The sequence below is a fragment of the Stegostoma tigrinum genome, chromosome 26 (genome assembly GCF_030684315.1).
Source record: "Stegostoma tigrinum isolate sSteTig4 chromosome 26, sSteTig4.hap1, whole genome shotgun sequence".
Classification (NCBI taxonomy): Eukaryota; Metazoa; Chordata; class Chondrichthyes; order Orectolobiformes; family Stegostomatidae; genus Stegostoma; species Stegostoma tigrinum.
The window spans coordinates 25,143,564-25,169,200 of NC_081379.1; the positions used below are offsets into that span (position 1 = coordinate 25,143,564).

The 25,637-nt window shown below is 38.9% G+C and overlaps 1 protein-coding gene across 5 annotated transcripts in view; it reads left to right on the top strand.

Annotated features, from left to right (window-relative positions):
- LOC125464119 (transmembrane protein 120B) overlaps nt 1-24,749 on the top strand; it is a 65,797-nt gene extending 41,048 nt beyond the window's left edge. For 3 of the 5 annotated variants that reach the window (XM_059655053.1, XM_048556202.2, XM_048556201.2), the window contains 6 exons: nt 10,351-10,416; nt 11,704-11,765; nt 12,841-12,933; nt 15,679-15,743; nt 17,916-17,984; nt 19,594-24,749. In XM_059655053.1, coding sequence (XP_059511036.1) covers nt 10,351-10,416; nt 11,704-11,765; nt 12,841-12,933; nt 15,679-15,743; nt 17,916-17,984; nt 19,594-19,707 — 469 coding nt within the window. In that variant the 3' untranslated portion in view covers nt 19,708-24,749. Of the gene's footprint in view, nt 1-10,350; nt 10,417-11,703; nt 11,766-12,445; nt 12,476-12,840; nt 12,934-15,678; nt 15,744-17,915; nt 17,985-19,593 lie in introns of all 5 variants that reach the window. The other 2 variants (XM_059655052.1, XM_059655051.1) reach the window with 1 other exon arrangement.
- The last annotated feature ends 888 nt before the right edge of the window (nt 24,750-25,637 follow it).

The window sequence follows — 25,637 nt, forward strand, 5'->3', positions numbered from 1 at the left end:
TCCTCATGCATATGGCCTCAAGGCCCTTCGCTTCTTCCTGTCCCACAGGCCCAACCAATCCCCCTCCACCAACACCCTCATCCGCCTAGCCGAACTCGTCCTCACCCTCAACAACTTCTCTTTCGATTCCTCCCACTTCCTACAGACAAAGGGGGTGGCCATGGGTACCCGCATGGGCCCAAGCTATGCCTGCCTCTTTGTAGGTTACGTGGAACAGTCCCTCTTCTGCACTTACACAGGCCCCAAACCCCACATCTTCCTCCGTTACATTGATGACTGTATCGGCACCGCCTCTTGCTCCCTAGTGGAGCTCGAACAGTTTATCCACTTCACCAACACCTTCCACCCCAACTTCAAGTTCACCTGGACCATCTCCAACACACCCCTCACTTTCCTGGACCTCTCAGTCTCCATCTCAGGCAACCAGCTTGTAACTGATGTCCATTTCAAGCCCACCGACTCCCACAGCTACCTAGAATACACCTCCTCCCACCCACCCTCCTGCAAAAATTCCAACCCCTGTTCCCAATTCCTCCGCATCTGCTCCCAGGATGAGGCATTCCACTCCCGCACATCCCAGATGTCCACGTTCTTCCATGACCGAAACTTTCCCCCCGGCAGTGGTTGAGAACGCCCTTGACCGCGTCTCCTGCATTTCCCGCAACACATCCCTCACACCCCGCCCCCGCCACAACCGCCCCCAGAGGATCCCCCTCGTTCTCACATACCACCGCACCAAGCTCCAGATTCAACGCATCATCCTCCGACACTTCCGCCATCTACAATCCGACCCCACCACCCAAGCCATTTTTCCATCCCCACCCTCGTCTGCCTTCTGGAGAGACCACTCTCTCCACGACTCCCTTGTCTGCTCCACACTCCCCTCCAACCCCACCACACCCGGCACCTTCCCCTGCAACAGCAGGAAGTGCTGCACTTGCTTCCACATCTCCTCCCTCACCCCCATCCCAGGCCCCAAGATGACCTTCCATATCAAGCAGATGTTCACCTGCACATCTGCCAATGTGGTATATTGTATCCATTGTACCCGGTGTGGCTGCCTCTACATTGGGGAAACCAAGCAGAGGCATGGTGACCACTTTGCAGAACACCTCCGCTCGGTTCGCAACAAACAACTGCACTTCCCAGTCGTGAACCATTTTAACTCCCCCTCCCATTCCTCAGACGACATGTCCATCCTGGGCCTCCTGCAGTGCCACAATGATGCCACCCGAAGGTTGCAGGAACAGCAACTCATATTCCGCCTGGGAACCCTGCAGCCTAATGGTATCAATGTGGACTTCACAAGCTTCAAAATCTTCCCTTCCCCCACTGCATCCCAAAACCAGCCCAGCCTGTCTCCGCTTCGCTAACCTGTTCTTCCTCTCACCCATCCCTTCCTCCCACCTCAAGCCACACCTCCATTTCCTACCTCCCACCTCATCCCACCTCCTTGACCTGTCCATCTTCCCTGGACTGACCTATCCCCTCCCTACCTCCTCACCTATACTCTCCCCTCTACCTATGTTCTTTTCTCTCTATCTTTCAGTCTGCCGTTCCCTCTCCCCGTCCCCCCTCTCTGATGAAGGGTCTAGGCCTGAAACGTCAGCTTTTGTGCTCCTGAGATGCTGCTTGGCCTGCTGTGTTCATCCAGCTCCACACTTTGTTATCTTAGATAAGGTGACTGGCAGGTGTCTTTTCCTTAGAATTGGGGATTTCAAGACTTGTGGCATATTTTTAAGATGAGGGGAGAAAGTTTTTTTAAAAAAGACATCTGGGGCAGTTTTTTTTACAGAGTGGTTAGTATGTGGAAAAGTGGTGGATGTGGATAAAGCTACAATGTTTAAAAGACACTTTGATAAGTATGTGAATGATTAAATGTTTGGAGGGATATAGGCCAAGCGCAGGCAAGTAGGACTGGCTTTTGATTTGGGATTATGGTCTTGTGGGATTGTTTGGACCAAAGAACCAGCTTCTGTGCTGTATGGTTCTGACCCTATGACTATAACTGATACGCTGTGGCAGAAATACCTCCCGCTTTTTCTTAAAATAAAAAAAGTACCTCAACCCTTAAACTGCTTACATTTTTGTGGCGAGATACCAACAATTGAACCCATATCCAAATGCAGTTTCACATTGTTCGGTAAGAACCTCCAGTTTCTAAATAACTTTTTGTCTTGCTGCTTTTAAAGTGTTGTACCTCATTCAAAATTCTAAGTGATGTCTCTAATGCATTATCCCATAAATTCTGTGCATTGTCACATGCCTGTCTGATTTGAATTACCAAACAAAGTGCGATCACACTTTCTGACTACCATTTTGTCTGTCTGTTATATTAATCTATTTGTCATCCCAGCATGGTTTCTAATTTTGACATCTGCCAATTTAATTAAAGATGACATTTCTGGCTGTGTAAATTTATGAAGTGTTAATAGTGCCTCAAGGATAGAAGCCTTATTTAACCCTTCTGACATTAAAACCAGTCTTCCCACAATACCATGTTAAAATATGAGCTCACTGAGTTCAGAGCACTTCTGGAGAGTAATGTAATGTAATGTAAAGAGGCCTGAGGATTAGATTTAGTGTCTGTTGTGCCATAATTAGACAATTGTATCAACTAATGGAAGGTTTACATTTTTGACGTTACAATTTTAGTGTGGCCAAAGTCTAAGATTTAGCACACGCACTTAACTCACAAGCCCACTATTGTCCCATTTAAACGTGACACCTTACCATTTAGACTGTTAGTTTTTACAGTCAATATCTTTTTAAAGCACTAGGGAATAGTTGATTTCCTGAATTTGGATGTAAACACAGGCATTATTGGATGATGTTTCATTCCTCATTGCAGAAAGGCTCAATGTGACACTCCATAAGACTGTGCCTGTCTTGATATTTTAGCAAGCTAAGCAAATGAGTAGCCTTGATCTCAGGGCAGGAACATCTCTTGATATTCATGAATCTCGATTTAAGAGAGCAGAGGAGATTATAATGTAACTTCTTACTCCAGAATCAAGAAAGTGAACATTTCAACAAAGCTTCCACTCCTGTATTCAGTAATTATTGCTGTAATCATCTGTATGTGGATACATGATTACTTAATGCTAGTTTCATTTGGCTGTAGTATTCCCCAAAATTTAATAATCTGTTGTACATTCATCTCAATTTAAATAAATAAATAATGTGAAATATGGACAAGAACTTCTGAAACTATACCCCAAAAGAGTGCATGCATTCAGGGAAAGAGAAGGGCTGAAAAAGAACTATGTGAATTGATTAAACTGGTGGTGGTATTCAGAGAGATCACAGGATACATGCCGAATAAAGGACCCAATTGATGATGATGAGACACACTTTGAGACCATAAATATGTTATAAGATCATGAGACGGTAGTTTGTATCTTGGAAGCTGTTGTATTCCATCAGTGCAGATGATTCCAGTCTTGGCAGGGCAGGTTGAGTAGTTGGGAAGAGAATATTCTACAGAATAGACACAGGCTTTCGATTTTTGACTCCACGGTGTTTTTAATTTAGTTTTTAACATGAGTCAGCCTGATTCAACTTGGTTTCCAGTCCGATAGCTTGCAGCTGGTACTGTGAGTGAGTCAATAGGTAGGGAAGCACACCAACATTCTAGGTACTCTTGGCACTCAAGTATTATTGTAAAGGTGTTTATTTTCTTTATGATACTATTCTCACCTCCCTTAAGCTGTCAGGTGAAACCCAAAGCTGCTAGACTTATAATTTTTAAATGGCCAACCCACCTACCTACACTTTGTGTCTTTTCTATTAAACCAACATGTAAGTAGTCAAGCATGATATTTTTCAAGTTTTAACATCACAGCCAAGCTAGCAAACTTGTTTTTAAGATTGAGATTTACCTTGACATTTCCTGACCTTACTCGGCCTAATAAATTCCCCAACAAGTTTTCTTTTTGGCTTCAGCTTTTTGAAGTGTTTCAATGTGGAACTGTTGAAACCAGCCTTTTTTCCATTGACTCCGTTCGCATTTCACACTGCCTTGGGAAAGCAGCCAATGTAATCAAAGACCCCTCCCACCCCGGTTATACTGTCTTTCACCTTCTTCCATTGGCCAGAAGAAATGAAAGTTTGAAAACACATACAAACGGATTTAAGAACAGTTTCTTCCCCACTGTTTGAGACTTATGAATGGACCTCTCATATATTAAAGTTGATCTTTCTCTGCACCTTCTTTGTAGCTGTAACACTTTATTCTGCATTCTGTTCTATTAACCTGATGCACTTATGTAAGGTATAATTTGTCTGATTAGCATGCAAAGCAGTATTTTTCACTGTATTTCAGTATGTGTGACAAGGTGAATCAAATCAAATCCAAAAAGTCTTGATAAATTATAGCTGAACCATTTTTTATTACATTGGCCTATGATTGGGAGGTGATCTATTGTGGTTCCAAGTGGAAAAGAAAATATGTTGTTTTGCTTTCTTTTGAATTAAAGTCACACCAATTCTTTTTATACTAGTTTATTGCATTCTTTTCTCTTTGTCATTCTCTTGAACATTCTCTCGCGCTCTCTCGCTCTCCCTACCCCTCACAAGCTTGTTCTTTTTGTTAAGCTTCATAGATGTCATCAACAAAGAAGACTAACAATATGCATGCCTCCACTACTCCTCTATATCCTCTTGCCTTGACAACCGCCTTGTCATTAATCTGTATTGGTTCCCAGTCAAGCAACCTATTGAATTTAAAGTTCTCATCCTTGCTTTCAAATTCTTTCATGGCACTGTCTCTCCATCACTCTGTATTCTCCTCTCTCTCCACAATCTTCAACGATTTCTACATTCTTCTAATTCTAGCCTGTTGTGCATTTCAAATTACAAATTGCCCCACCAATGAACAGTAATGTCTTTAGTTGCCTCGCCCCCAAAGCTCTAGAATGTTCCCCTTCCACTTCCCTGGCTGTCAATTTTATTTGTTTCCTTTAAGACGCTCCGAGAAAATATCTTACTACCACAGAAATCAGTTGAAGTCAGAACGTCGTATAATTTCAAGAAAGAGTTGGGTGTAACACTTGGGCCTAAAGGGATCGAGGATATGGGGGAACAGTGGGAGCAGGCTGTTAAGTTGGATTATCAGCCATCGTCGTAATGAAAGGTGGGCAGGCTTGAAATGCTGAATTGGCTGCCTTCAGTTCTGATTTTCTATGTTTCTGCCCCTTTCTTTCAGCAAGGTTTTTGGTCATTTGACCTGATCATTTTATACAGTTCAGTGCCCTACTTATTTTTTAAAATCTAATTCTTCAGTGAAATATAGGACTTAAGAGCAGGAGTAGCCGACCTGTCCATCATGATTCCACTTTTCTGACTGAGATGACCCCTCTTCCCTGTCATTTTCCAGTCCAGTGCCTTTTACTTGTCCAGCGTCTGTCTATTTCATTACTTGTGATAGGTTCAATGCAAGAATGGAAACCTGTGTATGTTTCAATTTTCTAAGAATGTAAGTCTATTTTTAAAATTATTCTTCTAAGGCATTTAACTTATTTGCTCCATTACATATGCTGTTAACAAATTGCTTAATTTGATTTATTAAAGTATTGATTCTTGGGAGGCACCTCTGGCAGGTCAAAGCCTTTGAAATCTTGAAGCTTCTGCCAAACCTCCGCTACTAGCACTGAAGGCCAAAACATCTGCAGGATTCTTGTTAAATCTTCATAAATTGATAAGGCTTTCTCTTTTATGGTGAGAAAGGTGGTTCCAGATCACTTATTCATTTAATCTTCTGTCCACACACTTAGGAACTTGAGGAGATGCAGCAACTTCTTTGTCCATGTCCTCTCAGTTTTGCTAGCACTCAGACTTGATCCAGCAATACAGCTTGCTTTAATCTCTTTGTGCATTGTGTCTAATGGTGCATAAGGTAGACTTCTTTATACCCGTTACGTGAACTATGTAACATGTTCTGTCATTATGCTCAAAACACTTTGTAACATGTAGCTTCTCTTCCAGTGTTATTGCCTTTCTTTTATATTCACTACCTGCAATTTTATCACCAGGACCCTTCTTGCTAGCATTCTTGTCACTTTGTCATCACGTTTTTGTGGGTAATGCAGCAGAATTTGCCAAAAAAAGGAATCACTGAGTACTGTACCTGTATCAGAAAGCACTTCATGATAAAGCTGTGAAATGATCACATGATGACGGCGCGGAGAATCTTTTGGCGCTAACTTTGCACATGCTTAGGACAAAGCCCACAAAACAATCATGTGATGCCAACACATACTCCTCCGTGCACTGATGGAATCGTGTTATAGCCAACACAAATTTGTGTTTTAGAAATAGTGTTCCCATATTCATCAGTCACGTTATAGCCAATTCAGTGTGCCGGAACACATGTTACAGTAGAACCGACTGTAACTGCTAAATATCAGCTCAGATATAATTACCTATGATTGAGTAATAATTTTACCATGGAATGTATTCAGTATAAATTATTCTGCCCAGATTGATAAAATAAATCATTCATACTGCAGTTACACCTGCCTACTACTGGTGGCAATGTAGTGCTTTGGTTTTGCATCTGCAAGCTCAGCCAGAACGTCAGTGAAATTGTTCACTGTTTCCTACGTTACTAGAAGTTCAATTAGTTCACTGTACATTGAATTACTCCACTTTAACATTCAAGCTAAGTCATATCCACATGTCTCCCAGCATCTCATCACTATTTCAACTGAAGAATACATTAGCTGTGATGATTTTCTGTGCAAAATTGCAGAAGATCAACTAAATCAATACTGTCCAGTATGGTCGCCACTAGCCACATGTGGGTGATTACAAATTCATATATGTTTAACTGCAATTTTAATTATTTGTTCATGGAGCAACCCATTGTTGTTAGTGACACAATATATCTATAAACATATTTAAAAGAATATTTTTGGACCCCCTTAAAAAATCAGATGAAACTGCTCTGTGACACTGAACCATTGTTATAATTCTGTGGCATTATTACAATTTCCAGAACTAATAACTGACAATTATTACTTTTGCAGGCAGACTCTGTGTCAAATAAAAATCAGCAGTAATTGATACAGGCACAGATCTTAGTTTATCAGCAAACTAAAACTGCTGACTAGCTGCCACACCTATGCCTTTACCAGTATCAGTACAAAGTCCTGTCAGTAAAGCACCAAACAGATAGTTTGGTCATGTGGCCAGCTGTGATAAAATTACTAGAAACAATGCAAGTAGGGTAATTGAGTTTATTTCCAATAAATTTGGAAGATTTAAAAGTAACTAACTTTTGAAAGGATATAATTGCCTAATTAGATTTAATTGTTCAGTTGGAAAGATGAAATATGATCATTAATCATTCTGTTAAAAAAAAAATGGTTTTTCAAATTCAGACTTTTTTTATCTACTCATCAGATGTGGGCATCACTGGCAGGATAACTGATCATCTGAACCACAGCCTTGAACCACTACAGTCTGATTAGGTAATGATAGGAAGGGAGTTCCAAAGTTTTAACCCACCGACAATGAAGAAATACTGTTTTTTAAAAAAAAATATACATTGTATAGTTCTAAACCATGATAGCATGTGATTGGAGGGAAGCTGACATTCTGTCACAACTTTGTAGGATTGTAAGTTTGAATATGATATTGAAGAAACCTCAGTGAATTGATCCACTGCATCTTGTAGATGCTATACATGGCAGCCATGGTGTCTGAGAATGTTCACTACCATTTACACTGTTTGCAATCATTAAACATGCTCACTTCTGATCTTTTTGGAGGAAAGGTCACTAAAGAAACTGAAAATGGTTGACGCTAGTTCATCTGTCTGAAGAACTGGGGTCTGTACTAATTGGCTTGCAAGTGTCGTCTTTTTGTACTAATTATTAGTTCAACCAGTACCTACCCACTCAATCACATTGATTTTGTTGAAGTCCCTTAAAGCCACCCTTGGTCAAATAATGCTTTAATTTCATCCTTGGAATTCAGCTCTTTTTCAGTATGTGAACTGAAGCTGTCATGTTATCTGGAAGCAGGTGGTCCTATAAAACCTAAACTGGGAATCAGTGAGCAGGCAATTGGCAAGGGCTGCGTGATAATTCTCAAGGGCACCTTTTGTTTCTTTCCTGACAATGACAGTAGACTGGGGGTGATTGGCCAAACTGACTTTAGTGATAGAACATAATTAGGCAATTTTCTTTTTTGTTGGGTAGGTGTCAACATTGTAGCTGTTCTGAACCAACTTGTCAAGATATGCAGCTAGTTCAGGAGCACAAGTCTTGAGTACTTATGCTAGAATGTAGTTGTTGTCAGTAGGTTTTATTTTTGCTGGATCCCATGCACTTAAGCTGTTTCATGATTATTGTGTTGTGAACTAAATTGGGTTTAGACTGACATCCTTAGACACATGATCCCGTAAGAGGCCAAAATGGTCATTCGTTCAGGACTTCTGATTGAAGATGGCTGCAAGTATGTCAGTTTTGTCTCATTCAGTCTTCTGGTTTTTGTGAATTCCTCAGTAAGATGTGAATACTTCTCCACTTAGTTGTTTAATTGCCCATCATCATTCATAACTGGATGTGGCAAGTATGTGGAGTTTTAATATGATTTATTGGCATTGGGATCGTTTGGTTCTCACTAAATCCTGTTCCTTATGGTGTTTATTATGCATGTGGTCCTGTGTTGTAGTTTCACCAAGTTGGTGGCTCATCTTTAGGTATGCCTGATAACAGGTCTTCCGCACCTTTTTCATTAAACCAGTGTTAATTCCCTGACTCAGTGCTAACAGTAAAGTGAAGGATGCAAGGCTGCAAGTATCCCACGCTGTATCATGGAAGTCTGTTTGTGAGCTGCAAAATTGTTCTGAATCACATTTTGTCAGGCCCAGTGTTACGGCTGTGTTCTTGTATGGTCAGGACTATGTTGCTACTGTAGTACTCTTGGTGATGGATGTTGAAACTCTCTTTCTGTGTGTCGCCTCTTCCTCCTCCTCTCCTCCCCCCCCCCCCCCCCCCCCCAAGAAAGGTTGCTGCTCTGGGTGGTACATGAAGCAGTACTGCTTTGTCATACGGTAAGACGAAAACACACTGGTCCATTCTTGATTTAATTCCGTAAGTCTGGATGGAGTCTGAATATAAGTGTTGAGTATCTCCCTGGGCATACTCCCCTGACTTTATACATTATTGCCGTGTCATTTCTCATGGGTCTGTCCTGCCAGTGGGATAGAAGATGCATATGGATGGTGATAAAGGCCTGTGACATTGAGCCATGATCATGGAATCAAAGCTGGGCATACATAATGCAATCTGATATTAGCAACATTGCATTCCCCTCTCTTCACCATTATTATCAAGGGAATAAATGCTCACATTAATATCAAGCAGGACTTACCATTTAACAAAGCTGTTCTTGAATGGTCTGTTGTACCAATGTTGATACAACCCCAGATATTGACGTAGAGGAGTTTGCCGTTAACTAACCTGGATGCATCTTTGTCTTCAGACCTTGGTTCAGTGCTGGATTTTTTTAGTTTAAATTATTATTAGACTTTTCCTTGTAACAGCTGCATTCCACTGCTATCCCTGCTTGATAGGCCATATGGGTCAGATGGCATAAGGAAGACAGGCTTTCTTTCTTAAGAGATGTTTGTAAGTTAGATGGATGTTTTTACAATAATCCAATAATTTCATGTTTGGCGTTATTGAAATTAACGTTTATTCTAGATTCAATTTATTAAATGAATTTGAATTCCCAAGCTGCTCAGTAAATTTGTATTTTAAGTGACTGGTTTCATTAATCCAGATGTCTGGATTACACATTCAGTAATGTTAACCATTATGATACCATGAAAAATGTGTAAACTAACGTATATTATGTAGGCATTTCATATTTCTAGCAGTTTTATAACTGAAATTAATTATATGAAATGGCCTGAATTACAACTTCTAATTTTTAAAAGATTTTGCATTGGACATGCACAAATGATTTTTAATTCAATCTTAGCTTTCTTATCTTTGTTAAAATTTTTATCTTGAGGTGCCTGAGAGCTTCCATCTGCTTTAAATGCTTTTTGATATTTTGAAAAGTTGAGTGGTAATGTCACATTACAAGTGACTTAATAAGCTGTTATAGAGATAATGGGAACTGCAGATGCTGGAGAATCCAAGATAACAAAGTTTGGAGCTGGTTGAACACAGCAGGCCAAGCAGAAGGGTCTAGGCCCAAAACGTCAGCTTTTGTGCTCCTGAGATGCTGCTTGGCCTGCTGTGTTCATCCAGCTCCAAACTTTGTTATCTTTAATAAGCTGTTAATTTGGTTTCAAGAACCTTTAATCTTCACTTTTGTTTCTTTCTTTGGTAGAATCAAGGGCTGGTGGGTGTCTCATCATTATGTGTCAACATTTCTGTCTGGGGTAATGTTAACATGGTAAGTTTTTTTTTGTTTCCCCCAACAACACTGGTGAAAAGTACACTCCAGACATTCTAATTTATTGGGAAATTCATGGTCAATTATCTAGTTATATATACAGTGAAATCCTTCCCCCCTCCAGTTGTTAAGCATGATATTTGCTCATGCCATTAGAAACGTTCCTTCCTCATTCTGTGCTGAATTTGCTAGTTTCAGCGAACACAGTGGTAGAGTATTGCAATTAGCTATAATGTCACAACTGAGATGATGAGAATTAACCAATATATAAACGATACAACTGATCACTCTTTTGACTCTTCTGGAAGTACTCGTGCAGACACCAGCTGGAATTTTAACCTTTATCTCAAGTAAGGTGGAATATTAAAGGATGAATATAATGTCCCATTCTGTTAAGCACTAGGTAAATCCCATCTGACGTTCTGTATTCGGTTTTGAGTGCACAGGAAAGATATAATGTCCTTGCAGAGAATGCAGTGCAGATTCTTCACAAAGGATAGCTAAATGTTTTTAGATAGGTTGCATCCTCCAGGCTTGTATATTCCCTTGAATAAAGAAGATCAAGGTGTTATCTATTTAAATTGCTTCAGGTGATTAAAGGATTTGATGCATAGAAATTATTTTCTCTTCTAGGAGCTCTAGAACTTTTACATTTAAATTCGAGTTAATCCATTCAGAAATAATCTCCAGAAGCAATGCCACATACAAAGTTTTTAGTGCAGTTGAGGAGCTCTCCCTTAAATCTGTTGAAGGTAGGGTAACTTGAACATTTCAAAAATAGGATTATTAGATTTTTATCACACAACACATATGGGGATCAAGAAGCAGGCTAGGAAAATGGAGTTGAAAAACAGATCAGCCATGATCAAATTGGACTGCAGAACAGGCCTGAGTGGCTAAATGACTTAGCCCTGTTTTAATGATTGGATTTGAACAGTTAATTATTCCATTTGTGCAATTAAGTAACTTGCAAACACTTGCTGTCAAGACTCTCACACAAAATGGTCACTTTACTTGAAGTTGTGAAGAATAACTTCTACTCGAGCCACAATAGCTCGGTCAGTGGGTAAAAATCTTTAGGAAAGTAAGGTTGGTGGAATTAATGACTGAAAACTAGGAAAAGTTCTCAGGACTAGATTATTTTTATTAGTGTAGTTTGCTGCACTTTTTAAAAACTTGTGCTTTTAAAGATTATTTGAATGCCAATGTGAACTAAGAGCTCATATAAATGATCAGAAAACAATTCTGAACTTTTTTTTGTTAATATTCATCTCTTTCATTCTTAAGGCCTAATGGGTTAATGTATCAGATGTTTCGCAGCCAATTTCTAGCATTTTCCATTTATCAAAGTAAGTATTTTGTTTTCTGTGCCTTCTTAATTTTGTGAGCAAATTTCTTTGTAAGAAACAAGTGTTTATTGACCTTGTAGCAATATGCAAATTTTGGTAATCAGTTGGAGCATGAATGTTATCAATTGTGTTTCCAGTCAGGCTGACTACAATTGTGGCCTCATTCCTTGAAACATGGTGCTAAAATTTTTATATTCATGTAAAGTTAGTTGAACCTTGCTTCCTATAGAAATTGTGTAAAATTAATAAAAGACAGCCCTAAGTCGATCAGTTGTTAACATTATTCTGGTTTCTTTTATGTCATTTGTTTACTTTCAGCAAAGCAGTTCTTTTTAAATGAGTAATTCCATGCAATTTCTTCCTCCGTCTTTTTGAGCTTTCTTTAGGTACATAGATCAGGGGTATTCTCTGGGCTGTGGATTGTGCATGAAGTGTGACAATAAGAATTTACTTGTCCTGAAGATGAGTGACTTTTTACTGTCAAAGTCCAACATTCCCCTTTCAACTGTGCTGTTGAAATTATACGTATTTAATTTCCCATTTCACCAGCCCAAGGAAAGATGCCTTACTTTTAATTTTGATTTTGTTATAATATTTTCCATGAGATCTAAGACAAATATTACTTTGATGCACTTGATGGGAAATAAACATCTGTACAATTTCCCTGTTCTTGGGTTCAGGAAGAAGAATTTTATATCCAGCAACTAAAGGTACATTTGTGATGAGATTTTAACTATAAGCAAGTAATAACGTTGTTCTTGAGTAAAAACCATCAACTTCTCCATTAATAATAAGTAAATGGGGAAGAATAGAAATCAACCTCAATATTGTATCTTCTTGGGCAATGTTCTGGACTTTGTACGTTGGAACAGATTTAACATTTGCATTTACTGAGCAGAAAAACTCAAATAATTTTTATCAATGTTGTTCTGTAAGCAAGGTAATCCGAATACTTAGAACCCTCTAATAGTTACAATGTGGAATATATCCATTGATATTTATTGTATTTTTCCCCTTTATGATTGTTCTCAGATTATGCATAATTTCTTAAGTTTATGAATCCATTTTCTTGCAGGTTGTGTACAGTTCCTGCAGTATTATTACCAGAGTGGCTGTCTTTATAGGTTGAGGGCCTTGGGGGAAAGAGATCACATGGACCTTACAGTAGGTATGTGCTGTAGCAGTAATCCGTCTTCTGACAATGTTAAATATTTGCAACACTGAGCCACAGGGTAAGGGAATGTGGAGCTGGTGTCCATCATCTTTCTGGGACGAATGGCTCAATATTGATTGTTGGCCTGCATGGATTTCACGTGCGTTAGATTTTACTTCCATTCTTGTGGCAAGAGTCACACTAGCATTCTATTACTATTATTACTATTAATAATAATAATTCTAGGGATGTGGGTAACACTGGCAAGGCTGGTACTTATTTTCTCTCCTCAGTTGCCATTGAATAGTAGCAGTGTGTTGCTACATTGAACTGTTTCAACTGATGGCAGTTGATTTCAATTGATCTGTTCAGATTGACATTCCAGTTTTTGCATTCTCAGCTACTCTTGGAGCCATTCTCTCTAACCTGCTTAGATATAAAGGCTTTCAGCTTTGTAGATTTGATATATCTGCATAATTTGATTTCATTTATAGCAATGTCTGCTTGATGTAGTATGGATAAGTTTCCTCAGCTCCTAATTTGAATCCACTACAGCAGTTTTGCAATAAAAAATGATCAAAATCTATTTAGGTGAATTAGTCACACCATCTTCACTGAATATTTTTCTTTAGTAACAAAAACTGGGAGCAGGAATAGGCCAATTGACACTTCAAGCCTGTTCCACCACTCATGATCAGCTCTGATCAGATAATCTCAATATGATTCCCACTTTCTCTCAATACCCCTTGATGCCTTTAATATCTTAAATTTTATCAATCTCTTCTTTGAATGTACTGGCTGACCTAGCCTCCCAAGCCTTCCATAATAGAGAATACCACAGGTTGACCACCCTCTTAGTGAAAAAAAATTTCTTCCTCTCAGTCCTAAATGGCCTACCCCATATCCTGAGGCTGTAATAACATGGTGTGAAGCTGGATGAACACAGCAGGCCGAGCAGGAAACTTTGACGTTTCGGGTCAGGATCCTTCTTCAGAAATGGGGGAGGCGAAGGGGATTCTGAAATAAATAGGGAGACAGGGAGGCAGATCAAAGATAGGTGGAGAGGAGTCACAGGTCAAAGAGGTGGGGTTAGAGCCAGTGAAGGTGAACGTAAGTGGGGAGTTAGGGAGCGGATCGGTCAGTCCAGGGAGGACGGACAGACTGTAACCCTGGTTCTAGGCTCGCCATATAGGGTAAGTATCCTCCCTGCATCTAGAACAAACAAAAACAAATTACTGGAGAAACTCAGCTGGTCTAGCAGCATTTGTGGAGAGGAAATAGAGCAAACGTTTCAAGTCCTATGAACCATCTACAGAACAGGTCTGAACCTCTATATTTCTGTTTTTGCTTTTGTTTTTGTTTGTTTCAAATCACCAGCACACACAGTTCCTTGTTTTACCTCGCTGCACCCAGTCTGTCTAGCCCTGTTTAAAATTTTATACGTTTCAATCAGAGCCCCACTCGTTCTTCTAATATCTTATGAATACAGGTCCAGTCAAACCAAACACTCCTGTTCCAACAGTTTGGTCATCCTGGTATAGGTTAGTGAACCTTTGCTGTATTCCAGGTGTGGTTTCACTAAGGCCCTCTATTAAAGTAGTAAGGCATCTCTACTTTTGAACTGGCATTCTTTTTGCAGTGGAGGGCAACATACCATTTGCTTTCCCAATTGCTTTCACCTACCTTTTTACTCCCACTAACTGATGCACAATGACATCCAGATCCCTGTGTACATTCCCTAATATATTCCCATTTAATTAAGACACTGCATATCTGTCTTTTTTTGTGCCAAAGTGTTTAACTTCACATTTATCCACATTTATACTGCATCTGCCATGTATTTGCCCAAACGCTGAACTTGTCTGGAATGCCTTGAAGCCCCCTTCCATCATCTTCACAATTCATAATGCCCCCCCCATAGTTTTGTTTTATCAGCAAACCTCAAAATATGCATTTGGTTCCCTCCTCCAAGTCATTTACATATGCCACCAATAACTGGGGCCCAAGCATTGATCCCTATAGTTCACCACTAGTCACCTCCGGACATCTGGCATTTATCCCCACTCTGGTTGACAGACTAGAAACAGTTCTTAATCTTTGCATTACGTCCCCTGTGCTTTAATTTTGCCCACTAGTCTCTTATGGCTTAAAACCTGGGTATCTAGTTTGTAACATTGTTGGGTGCACAGTGAAACTCGACCATATATCATAGTTGTTCCTGTCACTGATATTTAACTTATGATATATAGTATGTTATCCCTAGTGTCTGAATTTTAAATAAAACTTCCACAGCATTCTCCTGTTTGCAGTGAGAAAGTATAATTTCAACCCTTAGGCTGTCCTGTTGGGATCATTGGGAGAGAACGTGGAGAATTTTCTTCCTCGTGCCACAGCTCTCTCAATTCAAACAAGCATCTTCATAAGCAGGTCCACTTCTGGAGTATAGAAATGCCCAACTTTATTGCTTAGAATCTTGTCCAAATTCAAAGAAAATAAAACTAAATTACATATAGGCTTACACTCCACTTGCTGATTTTTTTTCTCTTGTTTGTACATAAATGAAAAAGGAAAGACCCTACATACTGGAGTATGTAGTTACCATATAGACCAGGTGAAATAATTATTTTTCTCTAACTGTAAGGAACAGAAGTTTTGTATTCTTGCATTTATGTTTAAACTCCCAAAATTTGACGCAAGGCTAAGAATTTTCACATTGACGCTCTCATATGCTGATTATCCATACTGTATTTATAATTGCAGAAGGATTTCAATCATGGATGTGGAGAGGTTTAACTTTTCTTCTTCCGTTTCTTTTCTTTGGTCACGTAAGTATAACTGTCTTTGCTAGTAATGATTGGAAAATGTTTTCAAATATATCTCATGGAATCTGATTTTGGAGGGAATGAATAATGTTCAGGGATGTAAAGGATTGGAAGAGGTAGCAAGGGATAACTGGGAAGAATGCAGTGGCAGAATGTAGTGTTGAAAATGAAGGAAAGCCTTGAGAGGTTAAAAATTGAATCATTTGATTAGATTTGAGGACTCCTGGGGTTTTCTGTAAGCCTGAAAATATTGAGAGACTATAGAGGAGAAATTGTGTGTGCAAGAAGAGTAGACATGTGGTACTGGAGGACTTTAACTAACCACATAATGGTGGGAATATATTAAAGTAAATGGAAGGGTGGGGGGTAAAAGGAATTTCTAAAGGTTATTCAGTGGAGTTTCCTTGAGCAGTATGTTTTTTGTAGTTTTTGAGAAGTATATTTTTGGCCCAAATAGGAGACATTGATGGATGAGGATCTGATGTTGGGGATTTAGGTCGTCCAGGTGCTGTCTGTGGGCAGCATGGTGTCTCTGTGATTAGCACTGCTGCCTCACAGCCCCAGGGACCTGGGTGTGATTCCAACCTTAGGTGACTATCTGTGTGGATTTTGCACGATCTCCCCATGTCTGTCTGGGTTTTTGCCAGCGTCCTCCTCCAGTCCAAAGATGCAGGTAAAGTGGATTGGCCACGCTAAATTTCCCTCTAGCATCCAAGGATATGCAGGCTAGGTGAAATAACCATGGTAAATGTGGGGTTATGAAGATAGGATGGAGATTTTGTTTTGGGTTTCAGTGCAGACTTGATGGGTCAAAAGACCTTTATGTGCACTGGAGGGGTTCCACGTGGACTGCGTCCTTGTTGAAGAGACTTTGGTCAGAATGGTCTTTTGGACTATATCAGGTTTAGATTATTAATATTGAACTATGGGAACAATCTAAAATAAACTTTTTTTAAATTGGAAGAACACTAATCTCAAGAGGATATGAGGGTATCCAGCCGAAGTAAAATCAGACTAAGGTTTAGCTGGAAAAGGCATAATGGTACAATGGTTTTTAAAAGGAGTAGAAATTTCAGGTGTAAACTAGGTACATTACATCTGAAGAGAAAGATGGGGGTGAAAAGTGCTTTGCCCCTTGGAGAACGAGAGGGATTGAGAGAACCTAATTAAACTTTAAAAGGACAGTCTGTGTCATGCACATCTGGTGAATTCTTCAAGTATGAACCAGCCAAATAAAATAGTTGTGAGGAAAGTAAGACTGACAAAGAGGGGCTATTAGAATAGAATAGCAGTTAACATGAAAGAATGCAAAATCTTTCTATCAGGCTGTATAGTTAGCAGGTAGTAAGAGATGGAGTGGGGCCTGTCTGGGATAAAGAAAACTATGGATGCTTGTAGGTGCACAGTAAGGCGAGAAAACAGCATCAGTAACAGTTCAAATTTTTAAAGGCTTCAAAGGAGATAAATGCAAGTCATGGTGAATTGTTGTTTTTCAGACTGGAGGGTAAAAGATTGACACTTGGAAATATTAGTGTTAGGACCATTTTTTTTTGATACTTACAAATAACTTGGAGAGTTCAGGTGGTGCAGTAGGTAACATCCTCGTCTCTGATCCAGAAGCTCATGATTCTACTTGCAGTGTAGGACCTGATGGCCAAGAGAAGTGTTTTTGAAATGTGACCAAACAGGCTGAATATCATCTCTAGACCTTCAAATATATATCAACGGTGGTAAGAACGAGAGCGATTCCTGGTCAGTGATGTGATTCAAGGAAATAGGAACCCCAGTCATTACTATCCTTGGCTCCAAACCAAAACTTGTGTGTAGAAGTGTAGATCACCACTTGTCTCCTGGAAACTGTGGTTGGCTCTTTAGGAGGACAACGAGTGAGAACCTGATTGGTACCAAATGCATAAGGTTGGCCTCAGTTTTCAGCTAGACATCTTGAAGCACATCAAGAGAGGACAAGAGTGAACTTTACAGTGATGTCTCTATATCAAATTTTGAACTGACTTTCTACTGTAGAGAGCTAATTGCAAGATGAGTACAAGAAACACATGGAACTGTGCTGAACTTCAGGAGAGGAGGGGAAAGTTGTGACCAAAAGCAACAGATTTAAGTGTTTTCATACTTAGTTAATATAATTTTGTAACTTTGATTATCCTACTTTTACAGTTTTGGCAGTTATATAATTCAGTAACACTTTTTGGACTTTCACAACATGAGCGGTGCAAGGAATGGCAAGTGAGTACAGTGCAGATCAAAGTAATTTCTGCTTTGATAAATTTTTTTTCCCCAAGTGTATCTACCATGAGATTCACCTTTTCTGCATGACCTCTGACTGGAAGTGTTTCAATTAATAAAACCTATTCTAATTGAGATATTTTGGGTGATACCTTTTAGTTGGTTTACCACAAAAGGCTTTTACCATTCAATGCATACAATTGTATAAATTATGCTTGATAATGTAGCATGCCTTGAGTAACTGATAATGTCCTTCTGCTGCAGATCAGTTAATTGTAAATCTGAGTATAGTCTCCTGGTCTTCCCATCTGATAGATAAATGGTAATCTTTCTGACATACTGTATACCTTAGGAAATTATCTACATACCATTTTTATTAAGAAATACAATTAAGTTGGCATGAGAGATATGACAATATCATTGTATTACAGTAAAATACTTGATTTCTTACCTGGTCTTTAAAGACTTAAGGCCATTATTAATACTGGTCATTTATGCAACTTGAATCATACGTATAAGCTTTTCCTGCAATTTATGACATTTTATATTCAATGTTTCATTGATCTCAGATCATCAACTGCCTAATGAAACAGAAAGTCATTCATGGAGCCTTCGCATAACCATGCAATTACCTTCTTACTCTGAAGCCCAAACTAACATAGATTTGAGAGGCACAGAAATTGCCCAACAGGTTTTCCTTTTAACAGTGAGTAACTGCACTCCTACCCATCAGGTAGTTTGGCAATCTCAAATAACTAGTTCACTCTCATGGTCTAGTAATGGATGTTAACAGTTTCTAATTCTTTGTGTCTTTGACATTAGCCTGGACAGAGATAATTCTTCAGTTCTTGAAATCACAGTCTATATACCATGCAATAACGTGCATTTGTGTATACCTGATCGCAGCAAACTATTCAATTCTATCAGCTGAGTCAACTCTTAGTACAAGAAATATGTATTAAAAGTGACATAGTTCGTAACTTTAAATAAAACATACCAACAGTATGCCATCTCTGACCTCTCCACAACAGTTCCAAATAGTAAACAATCGCAAATAATATATGTGAAGCTGGATGAACACAGCAGGCCAAGCAGCATCAGAGGAGCAGGAAAGCTTGACGTTTCAGATCAGGACCCTTCTTCTGAAGGGTTTTTGTCCTGCTTGGCCGCTGTGTTCATCCAGCTTCACACTGTGTTATCTCACATTCTCCAGCATCGGCAGTTCCTACTATCTCTGTCCCAAATAATATATCTTTCTTTAATAGACAGAATATGGTATTCCAAGACAAGAAATGTGATTTATTTTCAAAATCATTCCAAAATGATGGTTATTATATGATGGTTCCTTCCATTTTACAAATTGTTCTATTATTGCACTTCCAAAGTGTGAATGCACTGGGCAAAGGCTGACATGCGTGTTTGAATGGGAGTTTTTGGCTGGGATTGATGGAAACATTGTGCATGGGTGTTCCCACAGATAGTTACACATGCAGTGATGGTTAGGATTTGGAACAATCTGGCTTAAAAATAGTTGGTTTTGCTTTTATGATTTTAAAAGCCATGCTGGGCGATTTTGTCACTTTTTATTTTACCTGTTTCCTCTCCTCAGGTTTTTGTCCTGGCTCTCACATTCCTGGTGCTCTTCCTTGGGAACTTTCTTACAACTCTTAAAGTTGTTCATCAAAAATTTCAGAAAAATAAAGATAAACTGAAGAAGTTATGAATGTCTAAAAGTTGCTAAATAACATTGCTGAAGAACATGACAACCATATTCCTATTTTCTTTATGCTCTATTTGAGGGTCTGAACACTTTGCACATTGTGGCAGTTGCAAATCCAACCTCTCAAACGTTTGAAAAATCTGATGCTAGCTGCATTACAAACACACATTCTTTGAGAAAGTGACAATGCTAATTTGCTTTAATTTTAAATGTATACATGGACAAAATTCATTGTACTTTAAACAGGTTTGTTGAAGATTAATTTCAATGTTATTATTTCACACTACATTGAGAAATGTTACCATCCATAATGTGATTTATTTTATCATGAACCTGTTCTGAAAATGATGTAGATGGAGTGGGTAGATAACAGAAAGAGCATGTGGACGTACAGAGTAAATGTTTCTCCAAGATTAGTTATTTGGTTAAAACTTTATCATGTTTTGACTAGAGTTATCTGGTTTGTGAAATTCTGCAATGTTAAAGAGGGGAAATAAACTTTGATTAAAAGTTAATCTGAACTCACCAATTAAAAAGGCTGTTCTCCAATTGAAAGTTTAATACTGCGCCTTTTAAAATACAAAGCATAATATTCCTATAAATTCCAAATGCATTGTTTGTTCATACCTTGTAGATGTTGTATTAACATCAAGTAAATGCGTATTACAATATTGAATTATTTAATTTACTGATAATGTGTGCATAATATAAATTTTTAAAACAGCCATTCATTCACCCTTCAGCTTTGTTTATTGGATTATTGGCTTGAATTTTGATTTAAAGACAACTCCATGCACTATCTCTTGTCTGAGAGGGCAAACAAACAACCTCCTAATGTCTACCAGTGCCATTTTTAGCTAGTTGCATTTGCACAGCATGACTCGGAATAACTCTGATCCTTCAGTCTCATTGCATCTGGGGGAAGTGCGTGGGATCCATATAATGCCGATGCTTGAGAGAAATCATTAGGTTGGATTGTGGGCAACCCTGTGTTGTGCTCTTTAGTAAAATTATCTTGCTGAATGAATTAACATTCTTTTTGAAATTGACAACATTTTGTGAATAATGCTTGGCACATATAAGACGCAGGTGTATTCTCTAACTAAAATATCTCATTTAATTGCAAACAATTACAAATGTTAATGACTTGCCCAACTTTTTTAACTTCATTAATCCATTTGCTCTTCATTTATGCTGGTCTAAGTATTTTGGATGTAAAATTCTGTGATGTACTCTGTATTTATGTGACATAAAGGTCATTAAAACCCATTAGTATAATGAGTTTATATGTTCTTGTAACACAACAAATGTAATTCTTTTTTTCAAAATAATGAAGTTTTACATTTAGATCAAACAATTACATCAATTTTGGAGTTCTCAGAAGGTTTCCAACAGGCTGGTGAAATTTTAGTAGACTGCAACTGTGGCTCATCTAAACCTGAAGAAAACAAATGTCGGACAACTTGAATGTGTTTCTTTTGAGTTGAGTTCTGTTTGGTCAAAAGGAATTTTATGCTTTTGGCTGTAGCATTAAAAATGATTTACTATTCACGAAAACTGAACCAAATCTAAAGAGCACAAAATATCAGGTTCAATATAAATTAGTTCATTATTTGTTTAAGATTGATGTGAAACAATAATGATATATTTCAGGGCATTTCCAATCTCCTAGCTTAGAAATGAGCTTGAACACAGCACAAATATTGTAGAAACCAAAAATGAGGACATATCTGTTTGGTCTATTGCGTCACAGCAAATATCCATTATTCTTTAAAAATGAAGGCATATTTACCTTAATGCATTGAAAAACAACAAGCATTGCAGCTATGCCATTGTTGCCAAATGTGAAGTGTACTGAGACAATGGATATTGGCTGTGATATAGGCAATGTGATTTAGCATTTATTAAAAATGTGTTCTTTTGGATCGCACACTTTAATTGGCATCAAAATCTGGAATTTTTAATGTTAATCTGATATTTTATTAGGTGCTTGAAAGATATTGCAATGACTCCTAGCTTATGTGAAAATCTACTTGTTCTGGAGCAAAAATATGGGCAGAAATCAAATACTGTTTGGAAAAAATTATAATTTGTAAATGAAATCCCTGTGCAATAGATATTTATGGTTGTGTTATAAGCAGCATATTGCTAATTGCAGTTTTCATTTTTGACTGGAAAAGAGTCTATAGATGCCTATGCAGCTGAAAATATGTACATGATTGACTTTTAGAAGTGTTCAATGGGATTATGTCAAATAGTGTCATGTTGGGCGGTCACTAAGATCTCTGCATTCTGAAACCTAGCTATCACCAGGAAATTATGTGTGAAGCTTTTTAAAGTTAATGCAGTGTTTTCAATTGGCTCATGCTTGAAAATTAAAATTGTTTTTACTGTTTGTAACTGGACAAACAACTTTTTGAACAATAGAGCAGAATCTTACTGAATAAAATGGGAGCAGCTGAATATCTACCTGTTAAATGTCAAATATTAAGTTACTTAAAAAACCTGAAATCACATTATCAGGCAGGTATCATTTAATTTATTTTAATACTAAACTGCAACAGTCCAGTAATAAGCTACATTTTTTAACAAATTGCTTCATTTGGATCCCAGTAGAATTTGGGAAGGATGTGGAACATTCCATACGCAGCTCTTTTTCCGATCCATTGATGATGTCTTCAGAGCTGCTTCCTGTTCTTGTCCACAGTTAGAAAAATTTAATCAATTTTGCTTCTGATTTCCATTCTTTCATCTTCACCACTACCTGGTCCATCTCTGACTCTTCCCTCCTCTTCCTTGACTTTACTGTTCCCATTTCTGAGGAAAGGCTGTTCACCAATATCCGTTATAAGCACACCGATTCCCACAGTTACCTCAGCTATATCCCCTCACACACCCCACTTTTTCTGCAAAGAAGCAGTTCCATTTTTTCCACTCTCGCTGCCATTTATTAGATTAGATTCCCTACAGTGTGGAAACAGGCCCTTCAGCCCAACAAGTCCACACTGCCCCTTGAAGCATCCCACCCAGACTCATCCCAGTATAATCCACATACCCCTGAACACTGTGGACAATTTAGCATGGCCGATCCACCTAGCCTGCACACCTTTGGACTGTGGGAGGAAACTGGAGCACCTGGAGGAAACCCACGCAGACGCGGGGAGAATGTGCGGGGTTTGCACGGACAGGTGCCCGAGGCTGGAATCAAACCCGGGTCCCTGGTGCTGTGAGGTTGCAGTGCTAACCACTGAGCCACTGTGCTGCCCTAATCTGTTGATGTCACCTCCACCAGGCTGCTTCCAGCATGAATTCCTTTCTTCTCGACTGAAAATGCCCCCATCGCACCTGCCTGCTCCACTCTTTTTCCAGGACAACAGTAGGGTTCCCTGTCTGTCCAACTGCTCTTCTCTCTCTTTGAACTCTATGCCCACCTATCGTTTACTCCTGACCCCTTCCTTCCACCCTATCTTCTGCATATTAACCAACAATTTCCTAGTACCATCAGTTCTGAGGAAGGGTCACCAAACCTGAAATGTTAACTCTGATTTCTCTTCGGATGCTGCCAGACCTGCTGAGCTTTTCCAGCAAATTCCGTTTTTGTTTGTGATCAGGTTCCTTTTGTCCTTGCTTGCCACCCCATTCGTCTTCTCATTCAAAAGTTCATCCCTGCCACCTCCAGCAAGATGCCACCACCAAACACATCTTCCCTGCCTCTCCACTGTCAGCATCGTGCAGGAACTATTCCCTCTATGTTCTGGTATTTCACTTGTACTTCTTTCAATCTAGTCTGTTGCATTCACTGCTCATGATGCAGTCTGCATTACATTGGTGAGACCAAATGTAGACTAGGTGACCACTTCACGGAATACCACCTCTGTATCCCTAGGAATGACCTTGACCTCCCAGTTTCTTGTCATTTCATTAAACCATCTTGCTCTTGTGCTAACATATATATCCTGGCCTGCTGCGATGTTCCAACACAGCACATTGCAAGCTTAAAGAACAAAATCTCATTTTCTGTCTAGGTATTTTCCAGCCTTGAGGCCTCAATATTTTGAATTCAGTAATTTCAGAAACTGACCACATTATGACTTATCCATTTTTCCTGCCTTTTTTATTCCTCTTTTTCTCGTGTGTGTGTGTCTCTCTCTCTCTCTCTCTCTCTCTCTCTCTCTCTCTCTCTCTCTCTCTCTCTCGCACTCTGTCTCTGTTGCTGCCTATCTGTCTGTGTGTTTCTCTCCCTGTCTCTTTCCCCATCCCCACCCCCAACCCCGATCTCCCCCAACAACACTGTCTTGTTTCTCCTTGGTATAGAGGAGCCATTCCCTCATTTTCTCACCTTACCTTTACACACATTTTGCATCTCTTTTCCCCTTCCTCACCATTAACAACCCCTTTTGTCATTTGCACTGAGTTTCTGCCCCTGCCAAAAAAAATTTACAACACCTTTCCTGTCTGACAAATACATAGTGGACTGGAAATATTAATTCTGTTTCTCTATCCAGCGATGCTTCCAGAGCTGTTGAGTTTCTCCAGAATTCTCTGACCCAGATTTCCAGCATCCACAGTATTTTGCTTTTATTTCAATGCTGAGGACAGTTGCACATAATGTGATTTTTAAGAAGGACACCAACAAGGAATTTGAACTTAATGGCATAACACACTATCATACACAATGAATGTGAAATAAACTTTCTGTGAGCGAACTACTTATTGAAATCCTGTGATGGACGTTTTATAAAAATGTCCCCTATTATGGGGATAATCATTTATAAATGGTTTATAACTGAGCAGAACACCGTTGTAATAATGTGTGGTCTCCACTTAAAATGTCTCCTAACTGCAAATGCTCTTTCATGAAGTGCTGATTATAAATATATGCTTCCTGGATAATTTTTATTTAAACGTTTGCAACTGCCATTCCTTCATAAGGTTCATATACTGTGAAATAGAATTAAGACAGAAGATCTGTATGGATTTCTGATTGTTGCAAGGAAGATTTGGCCTTTGTATGGGGCTTTTACTGTAATGTTATTTGTGTAAAAGACTGAAAATAAAATCATTCAAGAAAATGGTCCTTGGGCTATTTTATAAATGTTATAATTTTATAAATTATAACATCAGATCTCCAACTGGAGCTGACTTTTTAGTCTTGTGATATTTGAACTACTGCACTGTCACCTCTTGAACAGCACTCATTTGTAATTTATCAGTGGTTGTATTTTTCATATAGATCTAGTTTTGACTCGAAGTATAAATAATTTTGAATATGCGCATTAGATTGGTTAGTAAAAGAGGGATGCCAGTTGCTTTATATATAATCCATCATTAAAATAACTCTTATCTGAAGAAACCCAACCAAGTTGTTCACATGTCTTGTTGTATATGTTGACAAAATTAGTACATGTTTCATCATTCACACTTTTTTTTTGTCCAATATGTGAAAATCTTGAGATTATGCCTACAGAAAAGCCATTCATAAATGTTTACAACCTAACACCTTTAATGTAATGAATTGTCCCGAGGAGTCTTCGTAGGCATTACCAAACAAAATAAGTTTAAGCCACAATGCAATAATGGGAACATGATCGAAAGCTGGGTTTTAAGGAAGAAAATGAAGTGGAGCGACAGTTTTGAGGCATTAATTCCACAGCTGAATGCACAGCGTGTGATACTGGAGCAACTAACATTCGCTTTCATTTTAGCATTCTCTTCTCCACCCCCTTACCAAACCTTTTTTTTTCTTTTCCCTCCTCTCTGGTTCTACAGCCACTTCACTCAGTCCCTCCTTTTTTCTCATTCCAGTTAACAAACAGACTATAATATGGCTGAAAGAGCCAGGATGGGTGGGGGTGCCAGATATTCCACTCCTGAGGGTGTTTTGGCACTGGCTGGTGAAGGCCAAGACCACTTGTGTGATGCTGAGGTACCCA